Source organism: Sorex araneus, chromosome 6 (assembly GCF_027595985.1).
Source record: "Sorex araneus isolate mSorAra2 chromosome 6, mSorAra2.pri, whole genome shotgun sequence".
Taxonomy (NCBI): domain Eukaryota; kingdom Metazoa; phylum Chordata; class Mammalia; order Eulipotyphla; family Soricidae; genus Sorex; species Sorex araneus.
In genome coordinates, this window is record NC_073307.1 from 94,174,997 (window position 1) to 94,186,936 (window position 11,940).

The 11,940-nt window shown below is 63.1% G+C and overlaps 1 protein-coding gene across 1 annotated transcript in view; it reads right to left on the reverse strand.

The window, feature by feature from the left end:
* Positions 1 to 11,940, reverse strand: part of TMPRSS6 (transmembrane serine protease 6) — a 34,386-nt gene that overhangs the window by 6,449 nt on the left and 15,997 nt on the right. Inside the window, exons 7-10 of the mRNA XM_055141135.1 lie at positions 9,923 to 10,127; positions 8,744 to 8,880; positions 7,746 to 7,858; positions 6,934 to 7,043 (exon numbers count right to left, since the gene is read on the reverse strand). Coding sequence (XP_054997110.1) covers positions 6,934 to 7,043; positions 7,746 to 7,858; positions 8,744 to 8,880; positions 9,923 to 10,127 — 565 coding nt within the window. The remainder of the gene's footprint in view (positions 1 to 6,933; positions 7,044 to 7,745; positions 7,859 to 8,743; positions 8,881 to 9,922; positions 10,128 to 11,940) is intronic.

Genomic DNA, 11,940 nt, shown 5'->3' on the forward strand with positions numbered 1-11,940 from the left:
GGCTGGGTGGCACCCGGGGGCTGCGCCCACAGACTGTCGGGACCCCCATGGGAAGGAAGCACCCCCAGAGCAAAGGGAGGTGATCTCCCCGGGGTGCATCCCTGGCCCCCGAGAAGGTGGGCAGCGCCCAAGCAGACCCTCCCCCCCGGGGCTGGAGTTTCTGATGTCAAGGACACGGCGGTCCCGACGGTCCTGATGGAGCCCGGGGCTCGTGGGGGCCACGGAGGGGACATCTGGGGTTGCCGCTGGTGTTAGGGCCGAAAACCCAGACTCTCAGGGTGTTGGAGAAACCACCAGGGTCCCCCTGAGATCACTCCTGTCCCGTGTCCTGACAGAGCCCCCCCGATTCTGTCAGGCTCCGCAGAAGGCACTTCCGCCCCTTGCCAAGCGATTCTCAGAGTATAGTGCCAGGAGCACTGGGCATGCCAGGCCGGTCTTTTAATAACCCTGCTCAGACAGTAATGATGCCACTGCTTATTCCACTCCCTCCTCCCGCCAGGATTCCGTGGAACTTTCCAGAAGCTATGGGGGGGCATGTGTGGTGGGCAGAAGCAGAGAGGGTCCAGTAGTGGTCTGTGATCCTGGCCCTTAACGTTGTGGAAATGTGAACTTGAAGGGGACAGGGAGCTGGCACGGGCTCAGGTCCTCGTGCTCCGCATGCATGAGCCCTTGGCTTAACCCCCAGCACCACATACACCCCAGCCCCCTCGGTGTGGCCCTGAGGCCCCTGAGCACCGCCACGGTGGGCCTGGTGGTTCCTGGCATTGCAGGGGCCGAGCGCCGCCCCCCCTCCCATCCCCGGCTCCAGCGCAGACCCGACTGCCCGATGGGTCTCGTAGACCCAGGAGTGGCCCCCAAGATCCCTGAGCAAAGCAGCTAGGGAGGCCCCAAAGAAATAAAAACTGCAATGTTGGTCGTTTCTGCACCATAAGTTTGTTTGTTTGCTTTTGGACCACACCGGGAAGGGCTCAGGGGACCCTATGGGGTGTCAGTCAGCACCTATCAAATCCAGGTCAGCCGCATGCCAGGCAAGCGCCCTCCCCATGGCACTAGCTCCCCAGCTCTCACCAGACGTGCTTAGCTCTGTAGCACAGTCATCCCGTTGCTCATCGATTTGCTCGAGCGGGCACCAGTAATGTCTCCATGGTGAGACTTGTTGTGACTGCTTTTGGCATATCGAATACGCCACGGGGAGCTTGCCAGGCTCTGCCGTGCTTGCCGGGCTCTCCGAGAGGGGCAGAGGAATCAAACCCGGGTCGGCCGCGTGCAAGCAAACACCCTACCCGCTGTGCTATCGCTCCAGCCCAGCAAAGGGGCCTAATATGGGGAAAATACCGTTGCCTTTTCTTTTTTCCATAAAATGTTTCTGTGTTGAGATGTAGTGGTTTAGGGGCCGGAGTGATAGCACAGTGGGGTGTTTGCCTTGCACGCGGCCGACCCGGGTTCAATCCCCGGCATCCCATATGGTCCCCCAAGCACCGCCAGGAGTAATTCCTGAGTGCAAAACTAGGAGTAACCCCTGAGCATCTCTGGGTGTGACCCAAAAAAAAAAAGATGTAGTGGTTTAGTTATTATTGCTAATGACTTGACAAGAATGGACTCAATTTTCTGTTTTAACTTCTAAAGTTGTAAATGCTTGTGTATGCGAAAGCTCCTTGAGTTAGTCAATCATTTAGCAGTGTTAGGTGTCCTGAGACGGAGAATTTGGGGAACCGACCTCTATCCCAAGACACAGAGACACACAGGCGCCACCAGGGGGCGCGCGAGAGCAAGCCGCAGAAGGGTCCTCGTCTGTTTTGCCTTTGGAGTGGATACAGGCGCATCCTGGGTCCCTATCGCCTGGGAAGTGGACAGGGATTGAAGGGTGGGAATATGGGGCGGGGGAAAGGCGTCGCCCAGTACATTCCTGAACGGACTTCAGGGTCCCAGAGGGGAAAATAAAATTAAAAATAAATAATAATAAGGTTTGCAGAGAGGGGCACTGTCTGCCTCCAACAGTCCTGGGCAGTTGATGGGGAGACCAGGAAGGTTCCGAGAGGGGGACGGGGGCGGGGGGGGGAGAAGCATGTTTCAATCAGAAAGAACCTGAGGGCTATGGGGCCCACCAGGTGCCTGTAATTACTGAAGCCCAAGAGAAAATTCTAGAATCGGCCACAGCTCAGTCCTCTACCCTGAGAGCCTGTTTAACGGTGGCATTAGGTGGTCCCTGGGGGCCTGGAGACAGGTCAGGATGGCAGAATACCTGGGGCAGGTTCTTTTAGGAGGACAAGAAGTCCAGGCCGTGCCTCAAACTTAGCCAACTATTTTTTTTGGGGGGGTCACACCCGGCGATGCACAGGGGTTCCTCCTGGCTCTGCACTCAGGAATTACTCCTGGCAGTGCTCAGTGGACCATATGGGATGCTGGGAATCGAACCCAGGTCGACCACGTGCAAGGCAAACGTCATACCCTCTGTGCTATTGCTCCAGCCCCTTAGCCACCTTTTTGTTGTTGTTTTATTTTGGGGGGTCACACTGGCAATGCTCGGGGTTTATTTCTGCCTCTGCAGTCAGGAATTACTTCTAGCAGTGCTTGGGCGACCGTATGGGATGCTGGGGATCAAACCCGGGTTGGCTGCGTGCAGGGCGAACGCCCTCCCCGCTGTGCTATCTCTCAGTTCCTAAATCACCCAACTTAGGGCTTGAGCCCCTCATGTCTCTCTTTGTTAATGTTCAGACTTAGTTGCCGGTTCATTTCATACCAGAATCTCAATTCCGGCTCCTCTGCAAGTCCCAGCAACCCCAGCCGCAGGGAACCAGAGGTGGACCCTGTCCCCACCTCCCGGCTCCCCCGGGAGAGGAACCCAGCTTCATGGCCTCTCGGGGCTCTGAGTTCTGGGTTCCTGCTGCGGAGTCTCCAGGGAGACGGTCCGTCCGCTCTGGATCCGGCGCTCCCAGGAGCACCAGAAATCCAAATGCTGCAGAAGCCACCTCTCGACTCAGCTCCCCCAAGCCAGGACCCAAGGGCACATTTCTGTCTGCACATTGCCTGGTTTTCCCACCTCCCTGGCCTTACTTGAGAGGGGAGGGGACCCTCCAACACCCATGCCTACCACCAGCAGGGAGGGTTGGAGAAATACTGGATGTATGGATGTATGCATGAAGGGTAGGGATGGATGGATGATGGATGGATGGATGGATGGATGGATGGATGGATGGATGGACGGACGGACAGGAGGATGGAGGTTTGGCCAGGTGGGGTGATGGAGAGATGAACAGGGGGATGAATGAAGGGTAGGTTGTGTGGATGGAGGGGTGGGCAGGCCCATGGAGGGATGGATTGGTAGGGATGAGTGGGGGGTGAATTGCTAAGTACAAGAAAATAATAAACGGAGGTGAGTGATGGATGAGTGAGTGAATCAGGGGATGGATGGGTGCATGGATGGCTGGAGGGACGCATGGACAGGGGGGTGGATGATGCGTGGCCAGAAGGACAGATGCATGGATGAATGGATGGAGGGAGGGAGGAGAGGTAGATGAATGGGTGGATGAAATGGAGGAGGATGAGGGGATGAAGATGAGTAAATAAAGAGTAAGTAGTTGGGTATATGATGGATGGGTAGGTGGATGGGTGGATGGATGGACGGGCGGACGGATGGATAGATGGACGGATGGATGGATGGATGGATGGACGGACGGACGGACGGACAGACGGATGGACACGAATGGATGGACGGACGGATAGATGGATGGATGAATGGATGGACGGACGGACAGAGAGGTAGGTGAATGGATGAACAGAGGAATGGGGGGGGGGACAGTGAGATAGTAGTCGTATCTTGCCTTGCACACAGTTGATCCCCCTCCATGGTCCCCGAGAGCCGCCTCAGCAGAACCAGGGCAAGCTGTGGTCACTGCCACGGGTGGCCCGAGTTCCCTCTCCCAGAAATAAGTAGCTGGGGCGGGAGCCATAGTACAGTGGGGAGGGCACTTGCCTTGCACACGGCCACCCGGGTCCAATCCCTGGAATCTGACCTGGTCCCCCGAGCCCACCAGGAGTGATCCCTGAGCACCCCGTGGGTGACAGAATACACAAACACAGAAAGAGGAGGCGGGTGGGTGGGAAGAGAAGCCGAGGTGGCGAGACGGGTGTGCGCGGGGGTGAGTGGAGGCGGGTGGGTGGTCCTCCCTTCAGGCCAGGTGAGATGGGAGGGAGGCTCAGAGACGCCAAGCTCTGACGTGGGAAGGACTCAGCATCTGCCAGGGAGGCCGGAGCACTGGCTCCGGAGCAGCAGAGCTGAGCTAGAGGCCCGTCGTGTTTTCCTGCCCACCCGCCCGTGACTCGACCCCAACGGGCCTCAGTTTCCACAGCTGCTGAGTGGGGGCCGCCCGATCTCCCCTGAAGGTGTGTCTTGGGCTTGCTTGAGAACAAGCCACCTCCGCGCGCCACCTCGCACCCGGCCAGGCCCGGCCGGAGCTCGGGGTAAAGAAGCCACCACACGACGCTCGCAGGCCTCGGGAGGTCTGCGGTCAGGTCCCCGGGCGGCGGGGGGGGGTAGGGGGGGGCTGGGGCAGATCACAGGAAAAGTGACGTCACAGGAGAGGAAGCTGGCAGGGCTTCTCGGAACGGGCGGCTGCGCCACCCCCGCGCCCAGCCCAGCCACTTCCATGAAACGGGGCAGCTGGCAGCGGCCGGAACCGCCCCGCCAAGACCCCGCGTCCCCCCGCTTCTCGTTCCACGGGAGCAGCTGGGCCGGGCGTCAGAGAGAAGCAGGCACCGGCGGAGGGCGGGCAGGAAGGGTCCCCGGACGGGAGACAGGCGCCGCCTCCCCGCAACACCGACCCGGAGGGCCGAGCCCCCTCAGCTGCCTCCGCCAGGGGGCGCTCTGGGTCCCAGACTGTCACCCCCACCCCCACCCCTACCTGGAAACTCAGCCCGTCCCAGGACTGCTCACACCCTGCCACCCACACCCACTTTCCACAAAGGCTCGTTCAGAGAATCGCGGGCAGCGGGGCGGCTCCGCACAGGAGACGGGCCGAGTGGAACGACTGCACCCCTCAGCAGGGGGGCCCGGCCCCCTGAGAGGAGCTGACAGGATCGACAGGGACTCGCGGGGCGACCCTCGCTCTGGGAGAGCTGAGGAATCGCAGGGCTCTGGGGAAGGCCTGGCCGAGAGACGGAACCAACCGCACAGCTGCTCAGAGGTGCTCCCTGGGAATCACCATGACACACACAAGGACACAGGTGCACACTCTGCAGAGATACACAGACACACGTGCACACGTAGGCAGACACACAGACACGAGTACACACATATACAGAGACACTGACACAAGTGCACACATATGCAGAGACATGCGCAGACATGCGAGGACATGTGCACAGGCATGCACACACTTGCACAGATGCACCCATACACACTGCATACAGACACACGTGCAGATGCACATGTGTGCACACACATGCACAGACACAGTGCTCACATATGCAGAGACAGGCATACATGCACCCATAGGCACCACACAGAAACACACATGCACATGCACATACATGTTCAGATACACATAGGCACATAAGCAAACAGGCACACGTGTGCACACACAGGCACACACATGCACAGGCACACAGCAAGCAGCCCCCGGCCCGGGACTCAGCGGCCCAGGCTCCCTCTGAGCCCTCTGCCCCCCCCCCCAGCCTGGACTCCTCTAACTGGGGGGGGGGCTGAGTGGGACCCTCATTCCCAGGCAGGTGAGGAGGCAGGAAATGGCCCCCCAGTCCTGAGCGGGGTGCCTGCCTGGGCTCTACAGGGGTGTCTGCTCTCTGGGACCCCAACACTGGCTCGCGCCTGATTTTCAGAGAAGTGCCCTGAGCTGGGGAGAGGCGAATTCTTACAAGGAGGGAAGAGCAGGACTTGAACCCCAGCGTGTACCCCCGGCCCCGCCTCTCCAGCCACCGGGACCGGGAGGGCACGAGAAGCCCAGCAGCCACCGATTCAGGACAGTTCCTGTTCTGGGTAAATGATAAAAACTTGGGACCCTGGGGCTGGTCAAGCCCTTGTTTGACAGATGAGAAGGGGGGTGTGCCTCAGTCTCATGCAGAAACCAGATGACCAGGCGCCCCGAGTGCAGCTTTAACCCCCATGAGATGGGGGTGGGAGAGGAGAGGACAGAGGGGAGCCCCCTGCCACCAGGTCCTGCTGCCTGACTCAGCACCCCTTCTCTGCACCCTAAGGTCCCGGCCCCTGTCCACGGCGGCAAGACAAGTCAGCTTGGTCCTCTCAGGCCTACGTCCCCACCCGCCCGGCACGTGTGTGGGGGGGGAGGGGGTGTCCTGTCCACAGTTTCTGTCCCTCACTAAGCTTGGAGACCTCACTAAGAGTCACAATCCGCCAGGGCACCCGAATTCCACCTGTCCAGATGGACATCTCTCCCCTAGCCCCACCACAGCCCTGGGGCCTCGGGACCAGTGGCAGGCGGGGCCCTCCTGGCCGCGGGGCCGGGGAGAAGCTGCGGTGCCCCCACTGCCCATGGCTCGGTGGGTACTGGGAGTCCTGGGCTTACGTCACCCTCTGGGACCCACCATGACGGAACAGGCACACGGAGCGCGGGAGGGAGGGTGCAGCTAGGAAGCCCCCAGCGCAGGCCAGCGGCGGGGAGGGGCTGCCCCCGGCATGCAGTGGGCTGAGGGGAGAGCCCTCTAGTCCCGGGGTGCCACCGCGCTGCTGTAAGAACTCAGGGTGCCAGAGACGAACCATTCCCCTCTACGGCGAGCCCGGTAGCTCTGAGACAACGTCTCCGGACTCCCAGGAGCGCTCCCCTCCCTCGTCAGAACAGTCCCGGGGAGTCTTGGGTGGGCCAGGGCAGCATCAGCGGCGGGGACACCCGCCTCCCGTCCTGGACTGCCCCTCTGAGGTCAGTGGCTGCAAGCGGCGGGGTGGAGGCCGGGGGACGGTACCTCCTGTTCTGGATGGTCCACTGGCCCTGGGTGCAGGGCAGCCCGTACTTCTGCCTCCGCAGTGCATAAGCGTCGAACCAGAGCGCCAGGCCATAGTCCAGGGATGGCACCTGGGGACGGGGCGGTCATGAGGACGGGGCTGGGATTGGGTGTGGCGTGGCGGGGGCGGGGCCTAGAGTGGGTGTGACTGACGTGGGGCGGGGATTGGGCGTGGCGGGGTGGGGTGGTCATGGGGACAGGGTTGGGATTGGGCGTAGTGTGGTGGGGGCGGGGCCGAGAGTGGGCGTGACTGACGTGGGGCGGGGGATTGGGTGCAGTGGGGCGGGGGCTGGGCCGTCATGGGGACGGGGTTGGGATTGGGTGTGGCGTTGTGGGGGCGGAGCCTAGATTGGGTGTGACTGACGTGGGGCGGGGATTGGGCGTGGTGTGGTGGGGGCGGGGCCGAGAGTGGGCGTGACTGGGCAGGGATTGGGTGTGGCGTGGTGGGGGCGGGGCCATCATGGGATTGGGCGTGGAGTGATGGGGGCGGGGCCAAGGGTGGGCTGGTCAAACTAGGGGGATTGGGTGTGGCTGTCATTGGGGGCTGGGACGGGGAGGAGGTGTTGGGCGGGACTGACATGGGGGCGGGGCGGGGGCGGGGCTGCTGGAGGAGCAGGGCCCAAAGCCTAAGCGGGCACGTCCTGGGACGAGGCGGGCAGGTCATGGTGGTACCCCCAGCCCGTGCCCCCTCCGCCCAGGCTGCGGCTGCAGACCCCCCACTCCCGCCCGTCCAGGACCGGGGTGCTCTGCCGGCAGCGGGCGGCGGGGCTCACCGTGAGATGCCAGTAGCAGTGCGTGGTGGGGGAGTAGTAGCTGGGGAAGTAGGGGGTGCTGAGGGTTCCCTGAGGCTCCAGCCGCCGCTCCAGGGTCAGGTTGGCCTCACAGGCTGCACGGGGAGAAGAGGGGGTTACACGGCGCCTCCCCAAGGAGGGGCCCCTCCTACTGCCGGAAACTGGGAGGCGGCCTCGGGCCTCCACTTCCTCATCTGTAAAATGGGCACGTAACAGTGCCTGCTGCCCAGGCCGTCCAGACACTGTGGGCAGTGCAGGCAGCCTGGCTGGGGTGCAGGCGTGCCCTCCTCCTTGGAGGCGTCCGGGAGAATGGGGGGCTGGGGAAGAAGCGCACTGTGCCTAGGCCATGCGTGGGAGAGAGAGAGATCGGGAGTGTCCCCAGCTTCCTGCCCGCCCCCTGGAGCCAAAGTTCCCCAGGTCTCTGGCCCCCCTCGCGGGGTGGGGGGTCTGTCAGCGGCCCCGGGGGCAGCCCGCACCCCAGCTGGGGCCGTGAGTGGCTGTGAGCAGACGTGGGGTCCGCCCGGGTCAGGGAGGGGAGTCTGGAGGGTGGGGAGAAGAGGCGGCTACTCCCCATTCCCGCTCCCCTGCCACACCCCTGCAAGGCTTGCGGAGGGGGGGGCCCAGCTCGGCTGGCCCAGGCGGGGGGGGGGGGACGGGCGGTTGAAGACGGGGCTGTGGCTCCCGGAAGGGGTGCGGGGCAGGGCCGGAGCACTGCACACGGGGCCCCCCAGGGGCCTGAGCGGCTGGGCGGGTGGCGTGAGGGCCCGGGGTGGGGGGCTCTGGTGGTAGGAGGGGGGCAGAGAGGGTCGGGAGCCACACCCGGGGAGGGGCGAGCTGGAAGGGAAGCCCAGGGGGCAGGGGGCAGGCAGAGGGGAAGGGGGAGGAGGTGTGGCACAGGGCGTGGGGGGGGCGTGAGCTTCCAGAACTTTCCCGTCTCTTCTCCAGCCCCAGCCGGAGCCGCAGGGGTCGGGCGCCCTCACCCTGGAAGGCCACGGGCTGCACGGAGAGCACGAAGGGGTCGTAGTAGCTGTGCAGAGCCTTCTTCCAGACCACCGCCATGACGGCCCCCGACGCCAGCACCTCCACCACCGGCTCCTGGCGGCTGCAGCCGTACACCCTGCGCGGAGGGCCAGCTGCTGTGTGTCCGCGGGCAGTTGCCGGCCCTCTCTGGTCCCCGGGCGGCATCCCAGGTGAGAGAGGCCGTGCGCCCTGCCTGCTCCCCACTCCCAATCCCCCGAATCCCACCGGGGACACTGGCCTCCACCCCGTAGGGCAGCAGGGGCGGGGCCAGCAGGGCACCTGGGCGGGGCCAGGGTAAGCCCCGCCCAGCTCAGCCTCCGGGCTGGGCTGGACCCCAGCAGGGTCCGGCCCCCGACAGCCCGGACCCGCGCACTGCGACCACGTCAGAAGGGACATGAGACTCCGTCCCACCCCGCAGCCCCCCCACGTCCAGCGGGGGACATCCAGCTCCCCGCGGACCCCCACGGGAGACCCGAGCATTGCGGTTTCCCCGCCCACCTGCTCTCGGACCCTGGACCCTGTTAGTCTGTGTCCCGCGACCGCCCTCCTCTGCTCAGCTCCCCCAAGGGCTCAGTACTGAGGCCCCACAGCTGCTGGCGCATGCGGGCCCCTGGGCCCAGCCCCAGCCGAAACAGGCAACAGATAATGACGGCGGTAAGACTGATCATGATTGGCCACTCATGGATCCGTTTCGGGAGCGACCTTTGCATGACTGGGTGCCAGGACCTTGGCAGAAGCGACTCAGATCCTTGCTCTGCAAGGTAAGCACAGTTGCGCGCCCATTTTACAGGTGGGGAGACTGAGGCCCAGCGGCCCAGGACCTTGCTTGAGGGCCCACCACAGGGAAGCGGGCGTGGAAGGTCGGGGGGTGCCTGATTCCGAAGTATTCTAGCAATCCAAGTCACCTCCCAGAGCAGTTGACCTCAGGGGTCAACTGTTGAGCCACTGCCTTGTTACAGATTGGGAAACTGAGGCACAGGGTACGAAAGGAAACTACGCAGAGCACCCAGCCACTTCGAGCTCCCTCTTCCCGTCTCCCTGAGGGTGGGCTTCGCACCTCCCAGAAACCAGGGGCCCGAGGTCACAGGCCCTCCCCACCCCCACCCGGACGCCTTCCCAGGCCCCCACACCCCACTCACGAGGTGATGAGTCTCCTCTCCAGGGGCCCAGCCGCGTCGTACATGGCCAGCCGGTCCCTGCAGTCGGGCCGCGTCCACTCGAGCCGGAGCTTGAGCATGAGGGGCTCCGGGCCCTGGAGGTGCCACAGGCAGCTGGGGGCCAGGTGGTCGGGCCCCTTCAGCCGGAGGACCTGGCCCTGCCCCACGGAGTGGTAGCGATAGCAGCCTGCAGGGGGAGAGGGACAACCCCCCCGGCCCCCGTTAGCTGGCGGTCCCAGGAGCTGCCCTCTGGGCACCCCAGGGAGGCAGGGGGGGGGGGCGTGAGGGCGACTGGGTGGGACCCCAACGTGCGGTTTCCCTGCTGCTCTGTCTCGCTCACTCACTCCTCCAGGCGTCCGTCTGTCCCTCCACCATCCATCCGTCCGTCTGACCGGCCGCCCACCTGTGTGTCTCTGTCTGTCCACCCGGGCATCCATCCGTCCACCCGGCCGTCCACTTGTCCAGCCATCCACCGTGTCCATCAGTCTGTCCATCCTTCTATCCACCCCTTCCAGCCTTCCATCCATCATCCATTTCTCCATCCACCCATTCGTCTGTCCATCCACCATCCATATGTCCATCTCTCCACCCATCTTTATCACCTGTCTGTCCACCCACCCATCCGTCCATCCATCTGTCCATCCACCCATCTGTCCATCTCTCCATCCACCCATTCATCTATCCATCTGTCCATCCACCATCCGTCCATCCATCCACCTGTCCGTCCATCCATCTCTCCATCCACCCATCCGTATCACCTGTCTGTCCGCCCACCCATCCGTCCACCCATCTGTCCATCCATCTGTCCATCCACCCATCAGTATCACCTGTCTGTCCACCCACCCATCCGTCCATCCACCATCCATATGTCCATCTGTCCATCCACCCGTCCGTCCATCCATCTCTCCATCCACCCATCCATCTCACCTGTCTGTCTGCCCACCCATCCATCCATCCATCCATCTGTCCATCTCTCCATTCACCCGTCTGTCCATCTGTCCATCCACCTGTCCATCCATCCATCCATCCACATGTCCATCTCTCCACCCATCCACCCGTCCATATGCCCATCTCTCCATCCATCCATCTGTCCATCCACCCGTCCGTCCGTCCGTCCGACCCTCTGTCCCTCGGCACTCTCAGCCCTGCTGGGGAAGCCCCAGGTGGATGTTCAGGATCCAGCCCAGGCTAGAGGCTCCGGGGCCCTGGAGCAGCGGCCTCTGCCCTGGGGAGGCAGACCCCCGAGGCGAGCGGGCCGGCAGGGCCCACCCCCACCCAGGCAGGAGCCGCTGCTCCGGCCGCCCTGTCCCCCCAGATGTCGCCCGCTGGGTGGCGGGGCTGGTGGCCCCTCTGAGCTCTAGCAGCCGCTCCTGGTCCCGCGCCCTCCTCTGGCCGCTCTGAGGACCCTTCACTCCCCTGGCCACCCACCGCCCGTCTGTCAGTGGTGGGGGTCCTCCAGCTGGGGAGGGGGGAGAGAGGGGGCCTGGCAGCTCGCTCCCAGAGATGCCCGGGGGGGTCGGCTGATCTTCGAGGGGGGGTTTCTGTTCAGTCTTGCTGCAAACTAACACCGCACGATGCCGCTTTATTTCTTTTAATTATTATTTAGTTCTTGGTTTGGGGGTCACACCTAGCAGTGCTCAGGGGTCACTCGAGTGGGGCTCTGAAGACCCCACGCAGTGCAAGAAGCACATCCCCCCGCCCCGAGCTATCTCTACAGCCTCCCTCTACCCATTTTATTTTATTGATTTATATCATTATTTTATTTTGCTTTTGGGGGTCACACCCAGCACTGCATCTTTCTAATGCATCAGGGATCACTCCTGGTGGTGCTCGGGGGGCCCTATGGGATGCCAGGATCGAACCCGGGTCGGCTGTGTGCCAGGCAAACGCCCTCCCCACTGTGCTATGGCTCCGGCCTCCCTCTCCCCGTTTGAACCGTGACGTTTGTTTGTTTCAGCCTTTCGGGGGAGCACACAGTGGAGCGCACAGTGCTGGTCTCT